The following is a 22,676-nucleotide window of genomic DNA, read 5'->3' on the forward strand; positions in this document are numbered from 1 at the left end:
TAGGTTAGTCAGTGTACTTTCATGGAGTCATCCGAATCGTCATCGTCGTCCGTCTTGTCTATCCGTGTCTGTCGTTTTAGAACCATCGTTTCGACTGGAAACCAAGTTTTCCGAGGAAGTGCTTGAGGCCGAGAGGAACAGAAATCAAGGCCTTGCCGTTGTTATGGTTGACAGGTGTGCCAATCGTCTCCAACCTACGCAGGTGTGAGTTTATCGTGAAAGATATGACACAAACGGTACGCACTGGTAAGCAGTCTTCCCATCAATAACAGCCTCAAGCCTCAAAACGGGATGACTCTGGTTCCTCGTATCAACCTCGATGGAGGACCTGTAGCGTATCGCCATCAGCCACCCGGTCAGAATTAATGAAAAGACGACAACATACCACTTCACGTTCCCCACAGGAATATACTGCAACACCCGTTCCTTGGGCACAAGCTCGGTCTTCTCCTCCACAACAGGTCCCTCTTCTGTTAACCTAGTCTCGTTCCACCTCCTTACAACCACGTCCTCACTCTCCATCCTTAACGTCTTCACGAACGGGATATAGAACATATTCAACGGACTCGCCGAATATTCCCTAACCACATAACCCTTCTTATCCTCCGAGTGCTGAGGGACAGCATACTCAATCACTGCAAACTCGTGCCTGTCACCCGACAAAATGACCACGTTCGGGACACTCTGCAAGGCTTTCAGAACCTGGTTCTTCTCGCGTGCGAACGCAGCCCACGAATCCAGCTGCGCGTCATGGCCCCAAAGCGAGGTGAACGGCACAGACGAGACGACAAACTTGAAGGTTGCAGTTTGATTAACCCTAGCAAGCCAGTTGTGGAAGGCTTCGAGTTGGACAGGGCCGAGCATCGTGCGGTCTTGAGGGGCGGTGGTGTCGATATTGGATCGGTAGCGGCGAGTGTCGAAGACGAAGAACGCAGTATCGCCATAGCTGAAGTTGTAGTAATGGTCTCCCTGCACCGTAGGATCGTAGTTTGCGTCCCCGTTGTACAATGAAAACCCGTTCGTCGCGTTGGCATATGGGGCGACATCAATTCCTTCCCCACCATAGTTGTTAAAGATCTACCCAACTGTTAATCCTAATCGCAAGTCTCCACACGGAAAGGCCACATACCTCGTGATCATCGTAAGCATAGAAAACCGGCAAGTTCCTGTACACCTTCTGGAAACTGGGACTGGCGTAATTGCGCCTGTAAAGACGCAAATACGCATCCTTGTCGTCGCCGTAGTAGAAGGGCACATCCGCATAGACAAAATCACCAAGGAAAAGCATAAACTTGTACAGGTTGGAGATTACTGAAGAGGCCGAAGGGGCGGATTCCGGAGCAACAAGGGGCACTTGCTCCTCAGCAACTTCGGGGACGGTGGCGTTCTGTTCTGCAACTGGTTCGTCGGCGGTGGTGGTATTGGAGACAGATCCAGTCATATTGACAGCTTCCTCTGTCGATTCCTCCTCGTGGGTGAGGTATTTGGCGAGCAAGTCAAATCCCTTGATCATCAGACGCTCCTGTGGACCCTTGTACGGGAAGTTGGGGGTGATACACGACGACACCAGAAACTTGAAGTGGGAACCGGAGTTGAACCTTGCATCGGGGAAGGTCTGGAAGCGTTGAGGAACAGCATCATCGACAAGGGTTCTGTTCATATCCGAAAACGTGTCTAATACGCGTATTGGCGTTTACTCCACCAACAAAAATCGAAGGGACTCACATTCGTAGACAGTCTCCGGCCAAAGGTTCTTCAACCTGGTGGTATTAACCCAATCAAACTCTTCGGAAACGGAGAGGACCGGGCCATCCTTCCACCCATTCAAAGGCGAATCTGCCTCTCTGTACAAAATGCGGACGTCCTGCTGGGTGACCTCGGAGGAAGGGAACCGGACAGTGATCTTTGCCGCGTCGGGATAAACGGCTCCAACCCTCGCAAACGCGACGTCAGTCTCGGGATAAAACACAGGGTTCAGTGTCAAGTCCACGCAAGCAGCGAATAGGATGGTGTTGATAGCAACATTGAGGGCGTTGGGGAGCCAATTGCGCGTTTTCAAAGAGAAAAGCAACGAGGGGACGAGTGAAGGTTGTTTGGGCTAGGCTTGGTCTGAGTACAGAGCGAAATTCTAGAAAGGGAAAGGGCGCACTTGGGTAACAGGAGGAGGGGGAAGAGGCTTTTCTTCCTTGATGTTTTTCGCGTCTCCATTGGCCTCTTTGGTGTCTTGGGATGTCTGCACAGGGGCGGTGATCGCCGGGGTGGGAGAGTCCGCGGCAGGACAAAGTACCAACGAGATAAGATATGCAACATAGAAAACGGGCAAAACCAGAGGCCCAATTGTGGTTGGGATGATTTTTAAAAAGACATAGGCCGAGAGACGATGGAGCGAAGAAAATATCGCTGGGACGAGGTGGGCTTTGGCCATTGTGAATGGGGTTGGGATTCCCTTCACAGATGTGGATTTGTATAGAACCCTGGAAGAGAATCAAGAGTGAGTTGGAAGAGAAGAAAAGGGAAGCCTCGTGGTGAGGTCGCTCTGTCGTCGCCAATGTTCCATCGAGCCCAAGCTAATTCAAACTCCGCCGTGCCCGACGCGGCGAGGCCAAGGCAAGGAGCGCCGGACTTTTGGTGTTAACTCACTGTCACGAAATGGGAGCGGCTCAGTCGACATCGCAGCCAGAAGAAAAGGTCTTCCACAACGAAGTACCAATCCAGGTCAGTAAACTATTCCTATTTTCAAATTCTCCCTTACACGACAACAGTTCTCGCCAGATGTCGTGAACCAGCTCTCGGACAACCTCGAGTCCGTCGACACCCCTCCCCAACGCCAGTCCCTCATCGACGCTCACATTCGTGCCCGCATCCAAGGCGAACTCGAGGCTCTCAAACGCGAAGAGGAGGATGTCCGCCAGCAAATCGAAGCTGCTCTCGAGAAGGAGAACTTGGACCGGGAGAGGAGCATGGCCGGCGAGTCGTCGTCCTCGGATGAAGACGGTTCATCCTCCGGCGACGTGAAAACAAGCGCTGCCCTCTTCGGTGACCTCGAGGAAGTCAAGGCCAAAATCGAGAAGTACCACGCAAAGCGAACTCTCTCTGAACACCCCGATATTCAAGCAGCCAGCAATGCTGTTGTTGAATGTTACAAGTGAGTTACTAGAATATGCATCAAAATGTGTCCCAGTGAAAAAAAAACTAATCTACGCAGACAAAATACATCAACGTCGCTAGATTGCTGGAAAGAAGTTGAGAACTTCAAAGCGTCCGTGGGCAGGTTAGAACAGGTGTGTAGTCACTACAATGTCCTTCTTCTGTCCTCCTGTTTTGACAAAATGTGTCCAGGAATACCTCAAGTCGCTGTAATACCGCTGCCTTTTTGCTCCATGTCTAGACACAGGGCCGGGTCTCCCACTTTTTGCAATATAGATAATAACGACCCATGTCACAGCGCGACACCCATCACCACAACACGTCCACTCCCGTCCGTCGTAGCAGAATGTTCTGTCGCCTGAGACGTCCTGTAAGCCGTTCTGCCCTGCTGCCGACTATGTCGAGTGAATATCCCCAGGTTTGACGACCACGACCACCTATTCCTCCCGCTCCCACTATCATCCATGTTCTGACTATGCCTGCTCCCTTCCGTACTCCCCGTTCGCCCCATCCCAAGTGCAGCGAGCAGTAAATTTGAAGGTGCCCGTATTTGCCGTTCTTCACCACTGGCTGTAGAGTATTCAGAGGCCGAGCTCATCGTCTGCTTTGAGGGCTGGTGTACTATCCGAGGTGCTGGTCGTAATGATTCTCCCGCCTCCTGCATCATTATCCCGTTCCCGTTCCCGTGTCCGTTCATCGTCGTATGTAGTCGCGTCATAGCCCTTAACCTCTGGGCCCTCGTCGGAGGAGGAACCGGTACCTCAGTCATAACCGGCTGCCCATTCCCGTCCACCCCGCCTTCCCCCTCCGAATTTGCAAACTTGACCTGCTTTTCGGCCGTTCGCAGTTGAGGTTGATACATGGGTCGATAGCGCGTATGAGGACGAGGACGACTGATAGTCGCATTTCGTAGGGTATTGTACCTCGTAGCCTACCTCCAATGTTCAGCACCTTTCAAACGCGAGTACAATGAGAACCTTACAGCCTCTCTCCGCTGCTTAGCAGCAGACCTATCCAAAGACCGCCCCCACCAGATCCAGCCAATGGTCGCAATGATGGCAAGGAGCGCACCGGCAACGACCCCACCCGCGATAGCAGCAACGGGAACACGAGGTCCGTGGTCATCCACTGCTTCAGCGGTATACGAAGGTGTCCTATACAACGTCGTAGTCGAAACCGCACGAGGTTCCAAAGCTGGCACCGCAGTCGCGGCAGGAGCAACGGTTATCGTTGCCGGCCAGTAAACATGGTGGTCGACACCACCACCTACAACCACAGGCATTATAGGCAGCAGCAGGGGGATGGACGGTCAAAAGAAGAAAGACGTCGACAATCCGAAGGAAAGGGTGGACATTCCAGGCAAGTCCGTGACCGTCTGAATACCTCAGCTGCCAGTGCCAGAACCCAGTCGAAAAAGAAGCCAAGAACGCGGCATGCATGCCTCGAGGCAAACCACCGCTTCCACCAGATTCTTTACCATTTAGGAAACCCTGGGCTGATAATGAAATTATGTATGCCGAGACTGTAAATACACTGTACCGTAGTACCGTAGATAATAAAATCACAAGAGAAAAACAAGTCCAACTACGAGTCCTCCTCCATGGCAGCAAGCTGGGCCTCGTTGAACGCCTCGGCTGCAGCCATCACCTTGTCCTCCAACACCGCGACCCTCTCCTCCGCCTCCTTCCTCTCCCGATCCAACTCTGCATACCGCATCTGCAATGCCCTCTCCCTCCCCTCCAACTTGTCCACCTCCTCCTTCAACAACACCACCCTCTGCGGCCCAGCAACAGCCTCATTCGCCCTCAACCGCTCGAAACTCCTCAAATCCACAGTCGTCTGCTGAATCTCAGCAAACGCATCAACCAACCTCTTCGCAAGCGCCCGTCCCCGCGCTTGATATCCACCAAGCACAACACCAAGCTTCTTCTCCGTCTTCGCAGCTCTCGTTGCCAACTTGGTCATTGCCTCCCGGTAGTCATTTAGCAACAACCCATATCCCTCCACGCGCTCCTCAAGGCTCAGGGTCTCTGGTTTCACCAGCGTCCTAAGCTTGGGGTGGAGGACTAATCCAGCACGAATCGAGGCCCACGACCCATCCTCTCCCCCATCTCCGATCTCATTCCTCGCAACTGCGACCAATCCTTCATGCACCTGCGCCGGGTTGGCGTTCGGAAACCCAACCATCCCTGCCAACTCTTTATGAATCACATCCTTCGCCTTTGCGAGGTCTTCATCCGGAGGGATCACATATGTCGACTGCGCGCTTCCAGGAGTCATCGTACCAGGCAGCGGGTTCGTGATTGCATCGTGCTTCATAAGATCAACCATCTCCGCATAAATCAATTGAGCAGCTTCCCGCTCCATGCCCTCGTCATCCAACGAGAGTCGTTGAAGCAGCGCGGCAGGGTCCACGTTGGCCGGTCGAGGTAGGCCTTGCTGCAAAACTTGAGATCGGCGGGCGAGGGCTTTCCTCTCTTCTTCTTCACGCATCCGTTTCAGTCGAGCATCACGCTCCGCGGCGTCCTCTTCTCTGACTGCAGCACCAGCTTCTGGCTCCACCTCTTCGTCATCGGGGACCAAAAGTTCAAAGTTGTTTTCGGGTTTGGGAAGGCTCGAGAAACCGGCTCGCAGGGCTCGTTTCGCGGCGTTCATTTGCGAGCCTTGGTCTGCAGGGTTAATTGCCAGGTTGTCGCGGAGAGGCGTGCGGAGAGGGGTTGCCCCCACGACGCCGCGAGGTGTCGCACCAACATCACCACCACCTTCAGTACGGTAGGGTGTTGCAAGGGGGTTGGGAGTGAACGCGACTTGGTGGCGAGGCGTAGCACCTTCAAAGCCGGTACCACCGCCGGGCGCGATATGCAAGGGGGTATTCTCATCGCCAAGCAGGGGTGTTTGGGCGATCGTCATGTTGCGGAGATTGCGAGCTTCCATGAGTACGGTATCCTCTATAGTAAACCGAGTCAGCTTGACCGAAACGCCAAAATCTAACCACAAGACTTACGTTGAGGGGCAGTTCGCGGTGTTCTAGCACTTCGAGCAGCGTCCAACCCATCATAGTCGCTCAATAGCTTGCCACTGGCGTCACTTCCGCCGCCAACCAATGCCTTAGCGTTTTCTCCAGCCTGGCCAATCTTGACAATCTCCTCCAACTCGGTTTCTCCGACTTGAGCGCCCGGAAGGACGAGTTTTCTTCTTCGACCAATAGATTCGGCTTCCTTAAGCTTCTGGATCTGTGCCTCACGAGCTGGGACGAATTTGGTTTGGCCTCCACCCTCCTTCTCGTTCCTCCTCTGCCTCTTCTTTCTCTCAAGTTCCTCTTCTTCCGGTTTGCGCTTGTTTTCCAGACGGCGAAGGGACTGGCCAACGGGGGCGGCTGCGACCTTGGCTTGTTCTTCTGAGGTATCGTAAAAGCCAGGAGCGGGCTTTTTCTCGAATGGGATATCTGCATTGTACTGGAGAAAAGTTAGCAATTGTTGATTAAACGGGAGTAGGGTACTCACGTCCATGCCCTTCTTCTTGGTCTTGGACCGCATACTAGATAACCGTTAGAAGCGCACATACGATACCACAATGGTTACTTACATGATACCAGCAGCCTTGAGCTCACGCTTCTTCTGCAAAACAGCCAACCGACGCGCCTCCTCCAACTGCCTCTCTCTCGCTTTCCGTTTTGCCTTCTTACCCTGGGTGTTGGCCAAACGTGCACGAGCTTCCGACAACATCTCCTTTTCTAAAATTCATGTCAGTAGATATTTTTTAGTCGAGGGATTGCCACGTACCATCCTCGTCCATGTCTATCGGGTCGGGCCTCGCAGGCTTCGTCTCGGGGTCAGGGTCGATTTCTCCCGGCCTCAACCTCCTAATGTCCTCTATACTCTTCCCAGCATCGTCCGGACCCGTCAGCCCCAGCTCTTCATTATCCTTCGCCTCTGCCTCGTCCAACAACTTCTGGTACCGTTCCAAACACTGAGTTGCGGTTCGACCGACAATGGGTGCAATGGTGCGCCATTGCGTGGGCATGAGCTTTGCTAGATGAAGGAGTTTCTCATCTTCTGTCTGGAGGAATTGTCAAGTTGGGTCGGAGAGTAAGAAGGGATTTACGCACTTTGGACCACTCGGTCTTCTTAATGGACGGGTCCAGCCATTCGTACCACCGCGCCTTGCATTGCTTGGGCGTTTTGCGGACAAGAAGGGAAGAAATACGCGCCCTGGTATCGCATAAGCAACAGAACAGCTGCAGAGTGGAAGAACATACCATTGGTTCTTGCCGTACTTGGCGATAGCAGCCTTTAGGACTTCATCTTCGGTGTTCTGGATAACGATAAGTCGTATGCCTCTAATTTCAGATTATCAGATAGTCGTACCTTCCATACACCTATACAGAAATCAGCTATATGTAATTCCAGGAAATAAAGCAGCAGTACACACCTCCTTTAATGATTATTCTGACCATGATGCTCGTTCAGGTGAGAGACCAGTGACGGCGCGAGTGTGAGAACGCAATGGCTGTGAGTCACAGGCTCACGTGACTCTGTGATGAAAGCGGAATTATTTGGACCGACTTGGTGTTGGAAGGGTGTGTGGCGAGCACGGTGTGTGAGGGACAGACAGACGGGTTCTGGGTGTGTGTTGAGAACGCAGGCAGCGTCGCGGGAGACAGAAAAAAGAAAAATATTGTTTGGAATCGCATCCGGTGTGTTTCAGGGGGGGTGCGGTGTTTATAGCGAGGTCCGGTGAAACATTTATAAGCCGGGGTACGGTGAACATCTGCGGTGAGCATGCTGTATTGGCGAGGCTGTATACGGCGCCAGAGAATATATTTGGGTCCATCTGAGCATCACCCACAACGCCTAAGAGAAATCGATAATAATTAACGCTGATTTGGCGAGATACCCCCAAACCAAACAAAACAAAGTCGTCGCCGCCCTCTCTCGTCCCTTGAACCACAACCACCATCGCCTCTGCCCACATAACGTCCTTCAGCCCGTCCACAATCCTCTCGCCGCTCTTCACAGCGTCAACAGAACGTCCTCGTCGTCGTCGCCTCCGGCTGGCACGCTCTCCGGCGTCTCTGACCACTTTTTGATCACCGTCGCCTGTCCTCATTGAACCCCGGGATTCACCTCCAATGGACATCGATTCCGACACAAAGCCACCGTATGTCCTTCTCTCGCTCCTCATAACCTTTTGTTTCACACCTGCAACCATAGTCAGAAACCCCCCGTCGTCAGAGGGGCTCGGGCTTGCACAGTATGCCGCGCTGCCAAGGTCCGTATTCAACATGCTGTGTGGGGAACCCACCTGATCCCCCCGCCCTAGATGAAGTGCGTTGGCGCAGAGGATGGCCAGAAAGCCTGCCAACGCTGCAAGCGCGCCAACGTCGAGCAAGTCTCTTTTTTGCAGCTTATTTTAACCTTTGTTCTCATCACGCAACAGGTGTATTTTCGAAAAGCATCGCCGAGGCAGAAAGCCCGGTTCAAAGTGCGTCCCCCCGTCCAATTCTCGCTTCTCTCCCTCACATCCACCCTCATCCAGGCTGTCCGAAGCCTCAAAGATGCTCAGAAGACTCGAAAAGGGTCTTAATACTGCCAAATTAAAGTCTCAGTCAGCAGAAGCAGCTCCCGCTCCTGCATATCCGCCACCCGATATCCGTGGCGGCCCAGAACCTTATTCTGTCATGCATCCCTGCGACTCACCCTACGGTCCCCCGCCACCCACGAGTCCTCATTACGTCTCTCAGCAACATCAGTCCGCTCCCCAGCAACCACCTCCCCCAGCACCAACCATCCCAATCTCCACCTATCAGCCGGCACCTGAACAGTATTCCCCCGCTCCAGTCGCAACTCCTAATGATGGCGTCGATGAGGATGATGAGACCGACAAAACGGAAACAATGTATCCCGCCAACTTCGTTCAGCAGTCCAAGAACACTTTCCTAAGAATCATACTCAATCCTCAGGACCAGCATCCCAAGGAGGGCCAGCAGTCCCGTTCCCAGGCATCGATCGCAGCTCCCCCGGCACCGACGGGCCCCCTTGATCCAATCTCGGCTGGCATTCTCCAAGAGAGTGATACCAAAGTCCTATTTGATCTCTTCTTCCTCCGTTTGAATCCTTTCATCAACCTTTTCGATCCTACGTTACACACCGTTCCCTACGTCCGCGCAAAATGCCCTTTCCTTTTCACGACTCTTCTCATGGTCTGCTGCAGATTCTGGCGGCCCATGTCATTCAAACAGTGTCAGAAGCTTGCCAACGAATTTGCGGTGCTTGCCTTTGCCGAAGCTTGGAAGCGGGTTGAGGTCGTGCAGGCATTTGCCTGCCTCACCTATTGGAAGGATCCAGATGACAATGTGCGTTCCGTCTTACTAACATCTGTGCGATTCCTAATCCAACTGTCCATATAGCGCACATGGACCTATATTGGTTACGTGAGGAGTTCCCCTTTGTTTGCATTCAACCTGTCCACTTACATCATTTCTTAGGCCTGCCGCATGGCAGTAGAACTGGGTTTGAACCGTTATGTAGCCCACCCCCCTCCCCATGAGTCCGAGTTGCAGCGATTAGAGCGACGCAACCGGGAACGAACTTATCTTGTCCTCTTCGTCCATGATCGCAGTCTAAGCACTCAGACGGGAAGGCACTGGATGTTACCGGAGGGCGACCTTGTCAAGCACTCTACATCCTGGCATACCGGAAGTCCCAATGGTGTAGTGCGTCCAGAGGACGTCATTATTGCCGCCTTTGTCCAATTACGGTTGATAGCCGTAAGTTGCTTCTTTTTTCCTTTGTGTGTGGATTGTTGATCATCGAAGCCAGGCCGAAACCACGGATATCTTCTCCACGGGTAAAGGGAACACTGATATTAGTTATGAGGTCGTGTTGCGGAACTGCAACGCGAAGTTGACGCATTGGGATGAAACTTGGAGGGCGGAAATGAACAAAGGTATGTTAGCGGAACCGCGAACACACCCTCGATCGCAGTCTCATTTCATTTCTACAGCCAAGGGAGAAGGATTCCATTTGTCCTTCTTGACCTTCTTCCGACTCTATGTGCGGCTGTTCTTGAATAGCTTCGGTATCCAGGCGTCACTTATACCTGTAAGGTTTCGCCATTGCCTTTTATCGACCCCTCTCACAGTTTCTATTCTAGGGAAGCCGCACACCCCCCAGTCTCCAGGCCCTCACCACATGTTATACCAGCGCTTTGGACTCGCTTCGTATCTTATCTGAAGATCTCGTAAAGATGAGCATGCTTGTAAGCATGGTCCATTTGAATAGCCGAAGATTTAAGCTTTTGACACGGGGTAACAGTGTTATGGCCAAGATTCTATTCTCGTTATGGGTGCATACTCTGCCGTTTTCCTGCTCAAGGTGTGCTCAATCTCGTCTCATCGCGTACATCATACTGATTAGGCAAACAGCTTCTCCGTACACAGACCACGCTAACCCAGATTGGCGAGTCGACTGCCAATGATATCTATCGCTTAATCGGCAAAACTGGGGACGCCTATCTGGAAGCCTCCAAGATATCCCCCACCGCAGTCTCGGCAGAGTATCACGGTCGCTTTTTGCGAAGTCTATTGGAAAATGACATATTTCGTCAACGTCGAAGAGAACATGACAGCGGTGTCCCAATAGATCCCCGGCTACAGAGTATGTGTCTTAGTTTAAGCCTCCTTTTAGGGTTTTCGATATCTTGTTTCCCGGCTTTTACTCACGGTCAATGCTTCTTTTTTCCCCGATTTCGTCAACAAGCAGATCAGGCCTCGCCTACCCAAGGGCCTGTTCAAATGGCGTCCCCCACTCAGGCTTCCTATCCCCATCAAGTTCCCAGGGTGCAAGATCAAGCATTCCAGTTCCCTGCGTCGCCCAACATGCCAAACCATCCTCAGGGCCCGCTCCCCCAGAGTGCCTATCACCCCGACTATGCGCCGCCAGTCACACCGTCGTCCTCCGCCACCACGAATACGCAACACTACTACAATGCTTCGCTCCCTTCTGCTCCACACAACGCCACCGAGCTCGATCAACACTACTGGAAGAACATGTTCATCGAGCTCGGATTCGGTGGAACACACGAAACGCAAACGAACGTGCTGGCGGTTGGTGCCAACGATCCGCGTGCTGCCCAGTACACCGATACGCAGCATCAGCAGCACCAACACCAACAACACCAGCATTCCGCGTCACCTCAACACGCGCACCATCCAGGTGCAATGCATCATCAAGGCCAAATGTATCACCCGATGAATACTTCGCCTCACGCAACTGTCCACCCGACTTATGGCCATTGATTATCTTCGGTGATCATTCCATCTATCAACCTTTTTCGTTCTTTGTCCTGTTGAACTTGGCTTGTCCAATGTTTGCTATCACTTCTTCACTCTATACCTACGCCCACATACCCCTCTCAGTCCTTGGTTTTCTCGTTTTTGCGGCTTATCACCCATCCCCCTCTTGGTCCACTCCCGTCGTTTCATGTCCGATACTTGCTTTGTCTGTAATTCTCTTGTGTACTTTGCATAACCCGTCTTTCTATCCTAACGATCCATCCCATCCCAACCGACCAACAACCGACTTCAACCATAGGTTCCAACCCTCGTCACTAGTTATAATTCTTGCGTCCGCTCTCTTCGTCCTTCGCGCCTCGGCCCTTGTTTTGTCATTCATTGTACTTTTAAGCCTACTACCATCCTGTTTAATTAACCCACCGACATTGTCTATTTTGTAGTATGTCATTCTGCCAGCCTTACACGCCACCCTCCATTTTGTTGTTGTAGTAACCACTTTAACTTCACCCAATGTTCACTGCTTGATTATCTATCCGTATGTTTGGTATACGTCCACGTCGTGATACTTGACATGTTCTCTTGGTGCTAGATACATACACGATCGATCTTTGGTAAAAGAAATGCTACATGACTTTGCACCCCAACGCATCACACCTACAGGCCGGAAAGCACGGCGATTCACGACTCTTCTCCAATCGCAAACACAAAGACGGTCTTCCCAATGACGGCTGCAATCTGCGGAATCCCCTTGACACTCAAAAAGTCGAAATCCCTCACAAACTGGGGTTTGGGTCGCAGCGTGAATACGGTGGGCTGAGCGTGAGGGAAATTCAAGTTGTAGACTTGGATGACGGCGCCTTTGGTTGGTATTTGGGTCGAGACGGCAAAGTGTTCGGGGTAAGTTTTGCACCACCTATTTTCGAGATGAATAGGGTGTATGAACCGGTCATGAAGAAGGGAAACAGACCTAAACTTGTGCCCGCCGTCAATCACACCCTGCGAAGTAACAACCGGCTTCCCGCCTCTCAAATTCGCCAAATCCCAAATGGCAAAACGATTGCCAAAGACACCTCCAACACTGCACCGTGTTAAAAGTTGGGTCCGACGACCAAGAAAGATAACTCACATGTCCAAGGAATCACTCCTCCAGCCAACGGACCCCGTCCACCTCTGGCTCTGACCAACACAAGCAGCAGCCAAAGCGGCCGGATCGACCAACTCGACCAAATTCGAATGCCTAAAGTTGCTCTGCATCTCCAGATCTGCAGAGTCGAGCCTCCAGTCTGTCATAAAGACCGAACCTCGACAATCTGATACCAAAAACTCTTTGCTTGTAAGGGGGTGAGAGGAGATGGAGACGAGAGGGTGGGGGAAGGGGATGACGAGAGCTGTTGGTTGTGGGCGGGGTGGTGGAGACATGTCGTCCTCGTCCTCGTCATGTGTGGTATTCACATTAGGGATTTTTGGAGGACGCAAATCCCATACCATGAGCATCTTGTCGTCTGCCGTATGATCAATATCCCAGTTGTAACTGTTATGAATGGCACACACCAGACACCGTCGCGACATAGCGCGAACTATCCTCAGTCCACCCACCACAGAAGGTCATGTCGTTGATGATTCCATGGTGTCCACTGAGGCCTCCTCCGAAGGGGAAGACGTATTCGCGGTCAGTCGAGGATTTGGTCAAGAGATGCAGGCCATAGTCGTCTGTCGCGACTGCTAACCTGGATGAACCCCGGTCAGTCATTGAATGGCGACATGGGACAGGCAACGTACTCGAGAGACCATGAATCGCTTTTTGAAGGCGACACGGTGGACGAGGACCAAGCAATGGAAGTAACGCGTGAACCCAAGTGGAACGACGCGATTGGTTTGACCTCTGTCTTGTTCTACAAAACACCGATAAGCAATTCCCTCTGTTTCATTTTGTTGAAGAGAGACATACCAATTGAAGAACCTCTACAGAATGCAAGCCTCCAATAGCAACCAAATCTTGAGCATCGTCGTTGTGGCAAGCCCTAAAGGCATAAATATCTGTCTGAAAGTTGTAGACGCGATCCATGATCAAAGGGAATGCTGAGTGAGTGATTTGTGGATAAACAATTGTTGACAGCGGACTTTCATGACAAGTCGAAAAGGCCCAAATCCGTGGCTGCTCGTCGCGCTCACTGTCACTTCATTCGCTGCTTTTTATTCAGTCGTGAAGAAACGAGAACAGACAAACCCAGCTTCTCTCCAACCTAGAGCTCAAGATCATCCCTTGGTCCCCCCCAGACACCACGAACCAAAGCAATGACCGTCGATTCGTCCTCCCCCGTCTTCGATAACACAAAAATCACAGTTATTTATGTTTTGGGAGGTCCAGGCGCAGGTGCGAATCCCACAATCCACCCTCCAAGGATCGCGCTCATCGTGGTGACGCAGGCAAAGGCACCCAATGCTCACGACTAGTTTCCGACTTCAATTTCTGCCATCTCTCCGGTGCGCTCCACATTCGTCCTCATCATCACCCAGCATCACTCACATAAGACTGCAGCTGGCGACCTCTTGCGCGCAGAACAGAACCGTGAAGGGTCCCAGTATGGCGAACTCATCCGCACCTGCATTCGGGAGGGCACCATCGTCCCCATGGAGGTCACCATCAAGCTCCTCGAGAACGCCATGAAGGCCGCCCTCGAGAACCCTCCTCAAGGCGACGGATGGTCAGAAGGTCGCGGCCGCTTCCTCATCGATGGCTTCCCCCGCAAGATGGACCAGGCTCTGAAATTTGACGAGACGGTGCGTCCGATCGCCGCTAGTTCCTGTGTCTACGCAATTTGCTCATCGTGTCCAGGTGTGCTTGTCATCGCTGGTTCTGTTCTACTCGACCACCGAAGAGGTTATGCTCGAGCGTCTCCTTGAACGAGGCAAGACCAGCGGAAGGGAGGATGACAACGTAGAGAGCATCAAGAAACGATTCCGTGCGTCATTATCGTCGCCACAGCCGTCGTATCTCTGACATCTCTCCAGGCACCTACAAGGCCGATACTATGCCCGTTATTGAGCACTACGCCGCACAATCCAAGGTCGCAGAGGTACGCCTGCCTCCCTTTTATATTACTTGCCCATTCACTCATTCCGTCCATCGACCAGATCGATAGCTCCGCCAGCATCGACGAGGTATACCAGAAATCTACACAAGTCGTCAAGACACTCTTTAAAGCAAAGGAAACCACCGCCTAAAAACCTAAACCTACATTAAGGGATAATCGATACAGGAGTAATAAATATACCGCAACGGACGCTTGTAATCGTTTCCTGCTCTACTGATTCGTAATGTCTAATGCCGTTCCACTCATGCACTAGCACAGACGACCAAATTCTGTCCTTGTGTTGAGACTCTACATTCCGCGATTCCTCCTTTCTTTAATTCCACGACGCTTCCATCCGAACAGATATAATGAGCACCCGCATCATCCTTGTCCTGACCCGTGCCTTCAGCATCCAAACCCACAAACGATAAAAAGACACTCACTGGAATCCACCTCCATCCACCACACCTCACATACTCTGCAACCACCTCCCCTCCCTCCTCTCCGACTTCCCCATTCGCCCCATACCTCAAAGAGACATGCTTCCCTCCCTGATACGCTCCGCCGAGTACGGTCCAAAGCTTGGGTACAAACGCCTTCCTCGCCTCTTCCCCTTCGTTCGCTAAACTTGGGTCCCTAAGTGGCCTAACGATGACAATATCACAACTTCCAGGCGGAGGGCGGATCCTCCTCGCTAACGCTGTAATATTAAACTCCAGTTCCAATCGATCCACATTGACGGTGGAGAGGAAATACGCGAATGGTCCGTCCATATACCAAACGTCAGACTGAGGCTGAGGCTGGAGAGCCCGAAACTCGCTGCTCGCAGGATCATACACTGTCGGAGGACTCCCATCCTGCAGAGGTAGTAATTCAACCCGGGCGTTGTACCACTTGTCGCTATTCTCCTGAGCTGCAATCTTGAACCTAGTTACTTCGTCAATACCCTATAGGTAGTAATGTTTGAAATGTAAAAGAACTGTACCTCTCAATACCCGGATACTCCTCCCTCAGCCTTTCCGAATCCCTTAAGATAGCAGCATGGAGTGAAGTAGACGTGACCACGCTCGACACGAGCCTCTTCCTTCCGTCCGAATTACCGCCCGAACCCAACAACGTCGTAACAGCAAATGACAACGGTACCTCTCCTCCATTCCCTTCAGCGTACTCCTTCACGGCTTTCATCTTGTACCCCACACTCTCCGTGACATTTCCACCGGCATTCTCTTCATCCTTTGGCCCAGGCGGGTACAAGCTCGAATACAAGGCATTGGCCGTCCCACAGGGCACAAGGACAATCTTCACTTTTGCCCCCGACTCTTGAGCTAGACCACCATCCGGACTACCGAACAAAGCGTTCACGATTTCATGTAACGTCCCATCCCCCGATCCAAGGATGACATCCAGGGTCTTCTCCTCCTCCCTTCCTTCTCCCCCGGGACCATCGAGTTCCTTTCTACTTTCACCAGTTGAATCACAGTCTATATCCCACTTCTTCAAAAGCCCAGCGACAACCTCCCCCGCATGTCCCTCCCTCTCCGTCTCCACAACACACTCGATAGCCTTTCCCCGCCTCTTTAGATATGGCAGGACATGATCGCGAAACAGCGCTGGAGCGGATTTGTTCCCGCAAACTGGATTGTATATCACGTATAGAGGCATGGCGGGCTCAAGGGGCCTTGGTTGTTTGGACTTCTGTCAGGTGGTAGTGTGCCTAGGACCAGGTGTGCAGTGACAGAATTAACGGTGAACACTGAATTGGACCTCCTTCAGCATCTTTATCATATCACATTCCACTTTGCGCATGACGCCATCGTTCAAACTCTAGGAACATGGCGTGTTTGTTACCACGATAAACTCTGCGATATCATGCTCACACCGCGGGGAACACGGGACTCGTAAACTTAAATAACTTGTCTTATTCGTTCGTGATCGCAAACTTCATGAGGTGGATAGTTTATAGCTACATAGGGAAAAAGGGAACCATAAAACAAAAAGAGAGTGGGATGTGTTGCAAAAACCAGAAAAGAATGAATGAGTGCAGAAAACTACAACCTGAGCTCGTTCCACAACCGAAGAGAACCAAAAATGAACACCCAGCGAGCTCAAGAAAGTCATCATCAATGCGAAGAGAAAGAATAACGCGAAGAAAAAGGTTGTGGAGGATATCTAATTATAGCGAAATAAGGAAAGGCAAACTATGCGCTTCAAGGGGACATTCAGGCAGAGGGCCCAGGAGACTCTGTCCGCCCAGAGTCATCCATGTCATACCCGTAACTGCTCGCCCTCGAATCGGCGTATCCCCGACTCGTCTCCATCGATACCGTCACATCCCCATCCCCCGCCATCGAGTCCCCGCCCTCATAAAAACTTTCCGAAACCTCCACCGCCAAAGGCGAGGACGGCAACGGCGAGGCAGGCCCACTCTGGCTCCTCTCCGTCCTCCTCCTTCTCCTCTTCTGATTCAACGTATTCGTCGTAGGCGTAGGCGGAACAATAAACCCATCCGACTGCAACCTTGCCAACATATCCAACGCCATCACAGCCGTCTCGTTGCCCGGATGCGCTGACGGATCGTTCGTCAACGTTAGGCCCGCAGGTTTCTCCCCTGGCGTACGCTTGTGTCGTCGTCGTACTGTATCGCCATTGCGCAGCTTCTCCAGCAGAGCATCCATAATTGCACCCTCCGCCTCGTTCACCTCCACAATCTTCTGCCGGTTCTGCTTCGCTTCTTCCATCATCTGTTTCCTCTTCTCCAGCGCGTTCTTTTGTTCCATGAAAGCCAAATTGTCGGCTTTGCATTTCTACAAAATCACAAATCACCATGTCAGCAATCGCAATTCCTCAAACCTAATCACAACCGATCGGTTATCAAAAACTGAAAACGCACCCTATAAGAAGTGAGGAAGGTCTTGAAGATGCCATAAAACTCGGAAGAGGTCATGTTCCTGTCGTCTTCTCCATAATAGCTGACCGCCTCCGTGAACGTCGTATCGGCATTATTGATATCTTCGATGAGGTCGTCCACCTGCCGACTTGCTTTCGAAAGGAAACTCCACATCTGCGTGCCATACTTGTCCGTGTCAAGTGGATCAGCAAAGTGCTCAGTCAATTCTGTACGGATGGTCTTAAGACCATCGCGGAGCTCTGCGAGACCTTTACGGAGATCCTGGAGGTTGACTGCAGAAGACGTCTCGTCAGTTGAGCCTGACCAAAACGGTACAGAGATGCGTACCCCGATAAGCTTCAGCGGGCTTCTCAAGTTCATCCAAAAACTCTTCCATCTCTGGGAAGTGTTTGGACACAGTTTTCTCCAAGAAGTGCAGAAGTGTCGTGTTGTTGACAGATTTTGTATCTACCAACTAGAAGCAAGTGAGCACGTTGGCCTTATCACGATAGACAGGACGTTACCTTGTTGATACTGCTGACACGGAAACCGAATGCACCTCCTTTGATACCGGTACCGTTCATGTAATTACCGATGAGGAGAATCAACTAGACAAACTGTCAGATACAACCAAGGGTAAAATGAGAATCATGACATACACTCATGAGTTCCTTGAAGCGCTTGGCCTCCAGAAGGGCCTTGCCAGCCTCCGAAAGCTTCTTAGCACCCTCGTCCAGCAGTGACCAAGTCTCGTCGAAGGTCACACGGTAAAGCATACCCTCGATGCGAGGTCCGAGTCGTTCAATCTGAATCAGCTTGACCATCAGCCTGTCCGAGGGATGCAAGCCAGCCAGCTCTTCAGCATCAGAGTTGCGGTAGACATTCAGTTTACCAATCTACACCAGGGTCAGGCGCATACGCTTTCACTAGGGAGGCTTGAAACTTGCCTGCTCTGGTGAAGGAAGAACTGGTTTCAGTTCACTGAGGAAGCCTTGCGTACACAAGTCTTGGTCGAACTGCTGGATCTTAAAGGCGATCTCTTCCGGCTCTAGCCTCTTCACGCCCTGAATCAAGATTTCTACAAGAGGACACTCAACACTCCTTTCATGCTGCGAGTGACAGAAAGTTACCCACCGACACGCTTCTTCGTCTGCGGATCGAGAACACTCTTGAGTTCAGCACGCCTCTGACGAGCTATAACAGAGATTCCGTAAACAAAAGTGCAGTCTCAAATATGAACGACTAAACTCACCCATAAGATTGATAACAAGCTGCTTCGCCTTGAAGTCCTCTTCCATCTGTAGCCATACGCCATCCTTCTGTAGCTTCTGGATGATTAAACTCTCCTGCTGCGGCTGCTCGTTCTTCCAGAATGTCTTCGTAACCTGCTGTTGAGGAAGTTTGTCCCATTGCAGTTGCTTCATCTTCGTACTAGGTGTGATGGGCATCTCTTTACGAGCATTCCATAGATTGTTGAGGCTAGCACCGAGGAGAGAGTTGCGCGCAGAGCTGGCGGTAGAGGTGGGTAGAGAGCCGAAGGCACCAGGAGGAGGAGGGGGAGGGGGAGGAGCGGGGATACCACCTTTGAAGCCAGGTGGTGGTGGTGGGGGAGGAAAGTTGGTGGAAAAATGAGGGAATCCCCCCATCCCAGGGGGCGGAGGCGGGGGCGGAGGGGGTGGAGGTGGTGGAGGTGAGAGAGAGGTGAATCCAATCGGGGCCATACCTGGCGTGCCAGGAGGCGGTGGCGGCGGTGGCGGGGGTGGTGGAGGTGGAGGTGGAGGCGCATCACCACCGAAGCCATTGACCATCCCACCGGGCCCACCAGGACCACCGTAACCGCCAGGACCTCCATTGCCGCTGCCACCATCCGACCCCTCTTCGGGTAGTGGCGCCAGCATGGACGCAGGACTGTCGCTTCCAGCCATGATTTGCCCTTTCGCCAACATATGCTTGCTCAAAGCTTCCGCGAAAGGATTGGCGGCACCATTCATTCGCGAACCGCCACTACCACCACCACCACCGCTGCCACCACTGCCACCACCGATTCCACCACCACTACCGATACCAGCGACATTGCCCCGCGAAGAGTCCATAGATCCTTGGGAGCTGACGGAGGTCAGAGCGGTATCGTCCGTTCCGCTCCGCATAGATTGGCCAAACTCGCTGTCACCGTCAATTCCGGGTGACGAAGATCGACTATCCACGGAGTAGCCATCGTCAAATCGAGGTGCGCGGAGCTGACTGCCCTTCGAAGTCTCGCTTCCGAGGGGGAGTCGATCCGTTCGTCTGGGAGAGTGCCTGATGCTTCTTGAGCTCAGCGAACCCATCTGAGGAGAAGAGTACTGTCCGCAAGATTAGCCAGAACGAATTTCGAAATAAACAAGACTGACCAATTTGACACCAGCCGCAAGTTGTTGTTGAATCTGCTCCTGTGCATCCGCATCATCTGCGTCCATGAACTGCGACGTCCTTCCTCCCTCGTCGATACTGTGCTTCGGCACCTTGGGTAACTTCTTCGACCCACCAGCCCCTCTTCCTCTGGAGACTCCAGCACCCTTGACAGGCGTAGCCTCGTTATCCGTCTCATCTTCCTCGATCCCCATTCTCCTCAGCGATTCCTTCCTCCTCCTCTTCCCCTCCTTACCCTCCAAAATACTGATCGTCTTATGCCTCTGCCAGTTCCTCTCCAGCTGCTCTACCAAACTCCTCCTGTCCATAGCACCAGTATCCAAAATAGTCTCAACCCCTTTCCCAAACTCTTTCAACATCTTGAACAACTCCATAATCTGTGCCTCCAGCTGAGCAATCTTGGCTTCATACGACGCCTTCTGCGAGTCGAGTTGGTTATGCAGGCGACCAGTGAGTTCACGGGATTGTTTGAGCTTATCTTCTGTGGACGCTAGCTGGGATTTAAGGCTCCCCACCAAACCGTCGTGACCCTGCGCCAACTCCTCTTCCAACACCTCTTTCTCCAGCTTCAACCTCATAGCCATCGCACGCGCCTCGGTCGCTTCATCCTCCAACTGTTGATACCGATCGGCTTCATTGAATTGAGCAATTATCCTCTCAACCGAATATCCCAACCTCTGCTCAGCCCCAGCCAACTTCTTGTCCAGCACCACGTCCGTCACGATCGAATCCAACAGTTGGTAGTAATGAACCATCGGTTGGCCTTCCTCCCGAATCAACAACAAATGTTGCATCATCGACAGGAAGTAGTCGTGTGCTTTGCTGCCCTTGGTCTTTGCGGAAATGGCATTGTAGACATCCTCTGGGTTGGTCAAGTCCTTCAGGATCTCCTGGTCCAGTCTCTCCTGCAGCTTCTTTGCGTCCTCTTCAAGAATGACATTAATCTTCTTGATGTTGGTGTCGATGTTTGGGACGCCGAATGCTGCACAGTGCTCGAGGATGCCTGTCAAACCAGCAGTATACATTTGGGCACGGTGGTGAAGCCGTAGGTCCAAGTCATCAATATGCACAAGGATGGCATAGATGAGCAACAAGTTCGCGAGCTAAATCCCAGAGTTTGAGTCGACAAAACTTCAACTTCAGATATCTACATACCGCATAGTCATTGAGAGAACTGTCTGTCCCTCCCGCACGCTTCACTTCATCACTAGCACCCACAAGACTGCCCATCTTTCCTCTACCCGTGAGCGACTGCTCCATCGACTTGAACCAGAAACTATAGGGGTCGCTGCCTTCATTATTGGATGTGCTGAGCGTTTCTAGACCGGACAAAACGAGAGGTTGAAGGTCTCCGTCGAATTGGTAAATGATGAAACAGAGGACTTCGAGGACTAGTCGGCGTGTTGGGATATGTGGCGTGTTGAGGGATGATACAATTTGAGTGATGATAGAATGGTGTTCGATGGCTTTGCTGCCTTTCGACTAAGAAGGGTTAGCCTTCCCGTCGCACTTGGCGCTGTTGTACATTACCTGGTTCAGAATGTCCTTCAGACATTTAACCACTTCATATTCGAGAGCAATATCCGCTTCTCGCCTGGGTTCATAAGATTAACCAAAGTAGTCCCGAGAAGGTCCCTAGCGGCGTACCTTGCATTGCCTTTCCGACTGAGATGCATGAGCGTCTGGGAGAGGACCGAAGTCCCCTGTATCTCGAGGAACCGTTCAAACCAACTAGAAGAGAAATGTTAATCAATTATGAATGCAAAATCCAGACGTCGTACCTAAGGGGTTTGCTTCGGATGGAGACAGAAAGACCAGTCGCTTGCTTCGCCGTTATAGTTTTGTCCAGAAACTTTTTGATGTACCATTCCGGAGAGTCCTGGAGTATTGGAGCTGCCTGCCCTGCGTCGTGATGCTTCCTGGCTTGATCCTCTCTCATCTTCTCCTCCTTCCACTTTATATGCTCATTGTTGTACACCATGTGCCATTTCTGGTCAATGGACATGTTGGGGAGTTGGTCGAGATTGCGGGTATGTTTAACGTTCTCGAACATGGCCTCTATCTCCTCGTCTGTCTCTGGACGGGGAAAATAGAAGTTGTCGCCGCCATGGTGGCGATTATAAAAGCGGTGGGACCCTGAATCCGAGGCAGCGACGGACCCAGCATACCCTGATATCCGCTTCGCGTCGGAGCGAGTGGTCATTGTTGAGGGTGGCCGGCCAGGGGTGCCGGGAGTGTAGGAAGAGTGGGAAGAGGACTGGCCGAAATCCGCCACGGCTGATGATCGGGAGGACGAGGAGACGTCGGTGTTGCGTGTGCGACTAGTATGTAGGCTGGAGGGATATCTACTATCGTCTGAATCGAAAGAGGCATCTGTACTTCGTTTGCTGGGAGAAGCGGCGTAGTTGTCGTAGGCGCGCTCACGCTCGAGACGGGACCTGGCCATTGTGAATTTGTTGAATTCTGTTCCTTCTGCCGTGAGCTGAGGGTTTGTGTTGGGTGCTGAGATTCCACGAAGGCCCTGGGATATCGTTGCTACCGGGAGCGGCGATCTTGGTGAAGCCATGACCTTGTCATAGGGAATCGACCTGTCGCTGAGGTCGTTGCCCGAAAGCGACGACTGGCGAGGCCGGGTCTTCTTCCTGCCAAACAGGGTGTCCATCGTTGCGGCGCCTAGCCCGCCGTTTGGGTCGTTGTTGTCGTCGTCGGGGTCGTCGTCTGTGGTCGTTGAGGAAGCATCAAAGTCCAATGATCGAGGTTCGAGATTGTTGTGAGCAGAGGGCGATGGCAAACACCGACAATGCGATCAACGTTCCTCCCAACGAGCGTGCAGCTGTGGTTTCCAGTATCCCCCTTCTTGCTG

The 22,676-nt window shown here is 52.1% G+C and overlaps 9 protein-coding genes across 9 annotated transcripts; 3 read left to right on the top strand and 6 right to left on the bottom strand.

Moving 5' to 3' along the window:
• Positions 1-76: 76 nt before the first annotated feature.
• Positions 77-2,425, bottom strand: CC1G_11760 (alkaline phosphatase; the record flags this gene model as incomplete). The annotated part of the gene is made up of 6 exons (XM_001833502.1): positions 77-194; positions 245-328; positions 386-1,077; positions 1,130-1,674; positions 1,726-2,098; positions 2,150-2,425. 6 exons carry the CDS (start codon positions 2,423-2,425, stop codon positions 77-79), a joined length of 2,088 nt encoding a protein of 695 aa, XP_001833554.1.
• Positions 2,426-2,649: 224 nt separating this feature from the next.
• CC1G_11761 (hypothetical protein) lies at positions 2,650-3,149 on the top strand (the record flags this gene model as incomplete). Its single annotated transcript, XM_001833503.2, has 2 exons — positions 2,650-2,715; positions 2,763-3,149. 2 exons carry the CDS (start codon positions 2,650-2,652, stop codon positions 3,147-3,149), a joined length of 453 nt encoding a protein of 150 aa, XP_001833555.2.
• A 290-nt stretch (positions 3,150-3,439) lies between these two features.
• Positions 3,440-4,475, bottom strand: CC1G_11762 (hypothetical protein; the record flags this gene model as incomplete). The annotated part of the gene is made up of 2 exons (XM_001833504.2): positions 4,130-4,475; positions 3,440-4,078 (listed from the first exon to the last, which is right to left on the bottom strand). The coding sequence occupies exons 1-2, from the start codon at positions 4,427-4,429 to the stop codon at positions 3,440-3,442; spliced, it is 939 nt and encodes a 312-aa protein (XP_001833556.1). The 5' UTR covers positions 4,430-4,475.
• A 256-nt stretch (positions 4,476-4,731) lies between these two features.
• CC1G_11763 (CDC5) lies at positions 4,732-7,603 on the bottom strand (the record flags this gene model as incomplete). Its single annotated transcript, XM_001833505.1, has 9 exons — positions 4,732-6,095; positions 6,152-6,602; positions 6,651-6,684; positions 6,733-6,880; positions 6,930-7,206; positions 7,256-7,358; positions 7,406-7,461; positions 7,515-7,525; positions 7,579-7,603. The coding sequence occupies 9 exons, from the start codon at positions 7,601-7,603 to the stop codon at positions 4,732-4,734; spliced, it is 2,469 nt and encodes an 822-aa protein (XP_001833557.1).
• Positions 7,604-8,704: 1,101 nt separating this feature from the next.
• Positions 8,705-11,446, top strand: CC1G_11764 (priB protein; the record flags this gene model as incomplete). Its single annotated transcript, XM_001833506.2, has 8 exons — positions 8,705-9,502; positions 9,557-9,580; positions 9,635-9,916; positions 9,969-10,095; positions 10,153-10,250; positions 10,303-10,407; positions 10,464-10,523; positions 11,060-11,446. 8 exons carry the CDS (start codon positions 8,705-8,707, stop codon positions 11,444-11,446), a joined length of 1,881 nt encoding a protein of 626 aa, XP_001833558.2.
• Positions 11,447-12,121: 675 nt separating this feature from the next.
• On the bottom strand, positions 12,122-13,508 carry CC1G_11765 (hypothetical protein; the record flags this gene model as incomplete). Its single annotated transcript, XM_001833507.2, has 6 exons — positions 12,122-12,356; positions 12,411-12,521; positions 12,570-12,945; positions 12,995-13,170; positions 13,223-13,335; positions 13,392-13,508. The coding sequence occupies 6 exons, from the start codon at positions 13,506-13,508 to the stop codon at positions 12,122-12,124; spliced, it is 1,128 nt and encodes a 375-aa protein (XP_001833559.2).
• Positions 13,509-13,614: 106 nt separating this feature from the next.
• Positions 13,615-14,782, top strand: CC1G_11766 (UMP-CMP kinase). Its single transcript, XM_001833508.2, has 6 exons — positions 13,615-13,817; positions 13,871-13,927; positions 13,983-14,224; positions 14,280-14,406; positions 14,456-14,520; positions 14,579-14,782. Exons 1-6 carry the CDS (start codon positions 13,739-13,741, stop codon positions 14,666-14,668), a joined length of 660 nt encoding a protein of 219 aa, XP_001833560.2. The 5' UTR covers positions 13,615-13,738; the 3' UTR covers positions 14,669-14,782.
• CC1G_03778 (hypothetical protein) lies at positions 14,781-16,179 on the bottom strand (the record flags this gene model as incomplete). The annotated part of the gene is made up of 3 exons (XM_001833509.1): positions 14,781-14,909; positions 14,961-15,444; positions 15,503-16,179. 3 exons carry the CDS (start codon positions 16,177-16,179, stop codon positions 14,781-14,783), a joined length of 1,290 nt encoding a protein of 429 aa, XP_001833561.1.
• A 557-nt stretch (positions 16,180-16,736) lies between these two features.
• CC1G_03779 (cytokinesis protein sepA) lies at positions 16,737-22,475 on the bottom strand (the record flags this gene model as incomplete). Its single annotated transcript, XM_001833510.2, has 13 exons — positions 16,737-17,321; positions 17,408-17,697; positions 17,753-17,879; positions 17,929-18,012; positions 18,064-18,300; positions 18,373-18,482; positions 18,539-18,598; positions 18,657-19,746; positions 19,795-20,916; positions 20,969-21,295; positions 21,344-21,407; positions 21,461-21,544; positions 21,595-22,475. The coding sequence occupies 13 exons, from the start codon at positions 22,473-22,475 to the stop codon at positions 16,737-16,739; spliced, it is 5,061 nt and encodes a 1,686-aa protein (XP_001833562.2).
• Between the last annotated feature and the right edge of the window lie 201 nt (positions 22,476-22,676).

Source organism: Coprinopsis cinerea (assembly GCF_000182895.1).
Source record: "Coprinopsis cinerea okayama7#130 chromosome 2 map unlocalized cont3.2, whole genome shotgun sequence".
NCBI lineage: Eukaryota > Fungi > Basidiomycota > Agaricomycetes > Agaricales > Psathyrellaceae > Coprinopsis > Coprinopsis cinerea.

Coding starts and splice junctions, on each gene's coding strand:
- CC1G_11766 (XM_001833508.2), top strand. CDS start 13,739: ATGACCGTCGATTCGTCCTCCCCCGTCTTCGATAACACAAAAATCACA. Junction 14,407..14,455: donor GAGCATCAAGAAACGATTCC/GTGCGTCATTAT, acceptor ACATCTCTCCAG/GCACCTACAAGGCCGATACT. Junction 14,521..14,578: donor CACAATCCAAGGTCGCAGAG/GTACGCCTGCCT, acceptor TCCATCGACCAG/ATCGATAGCTCCGCCAGCAT.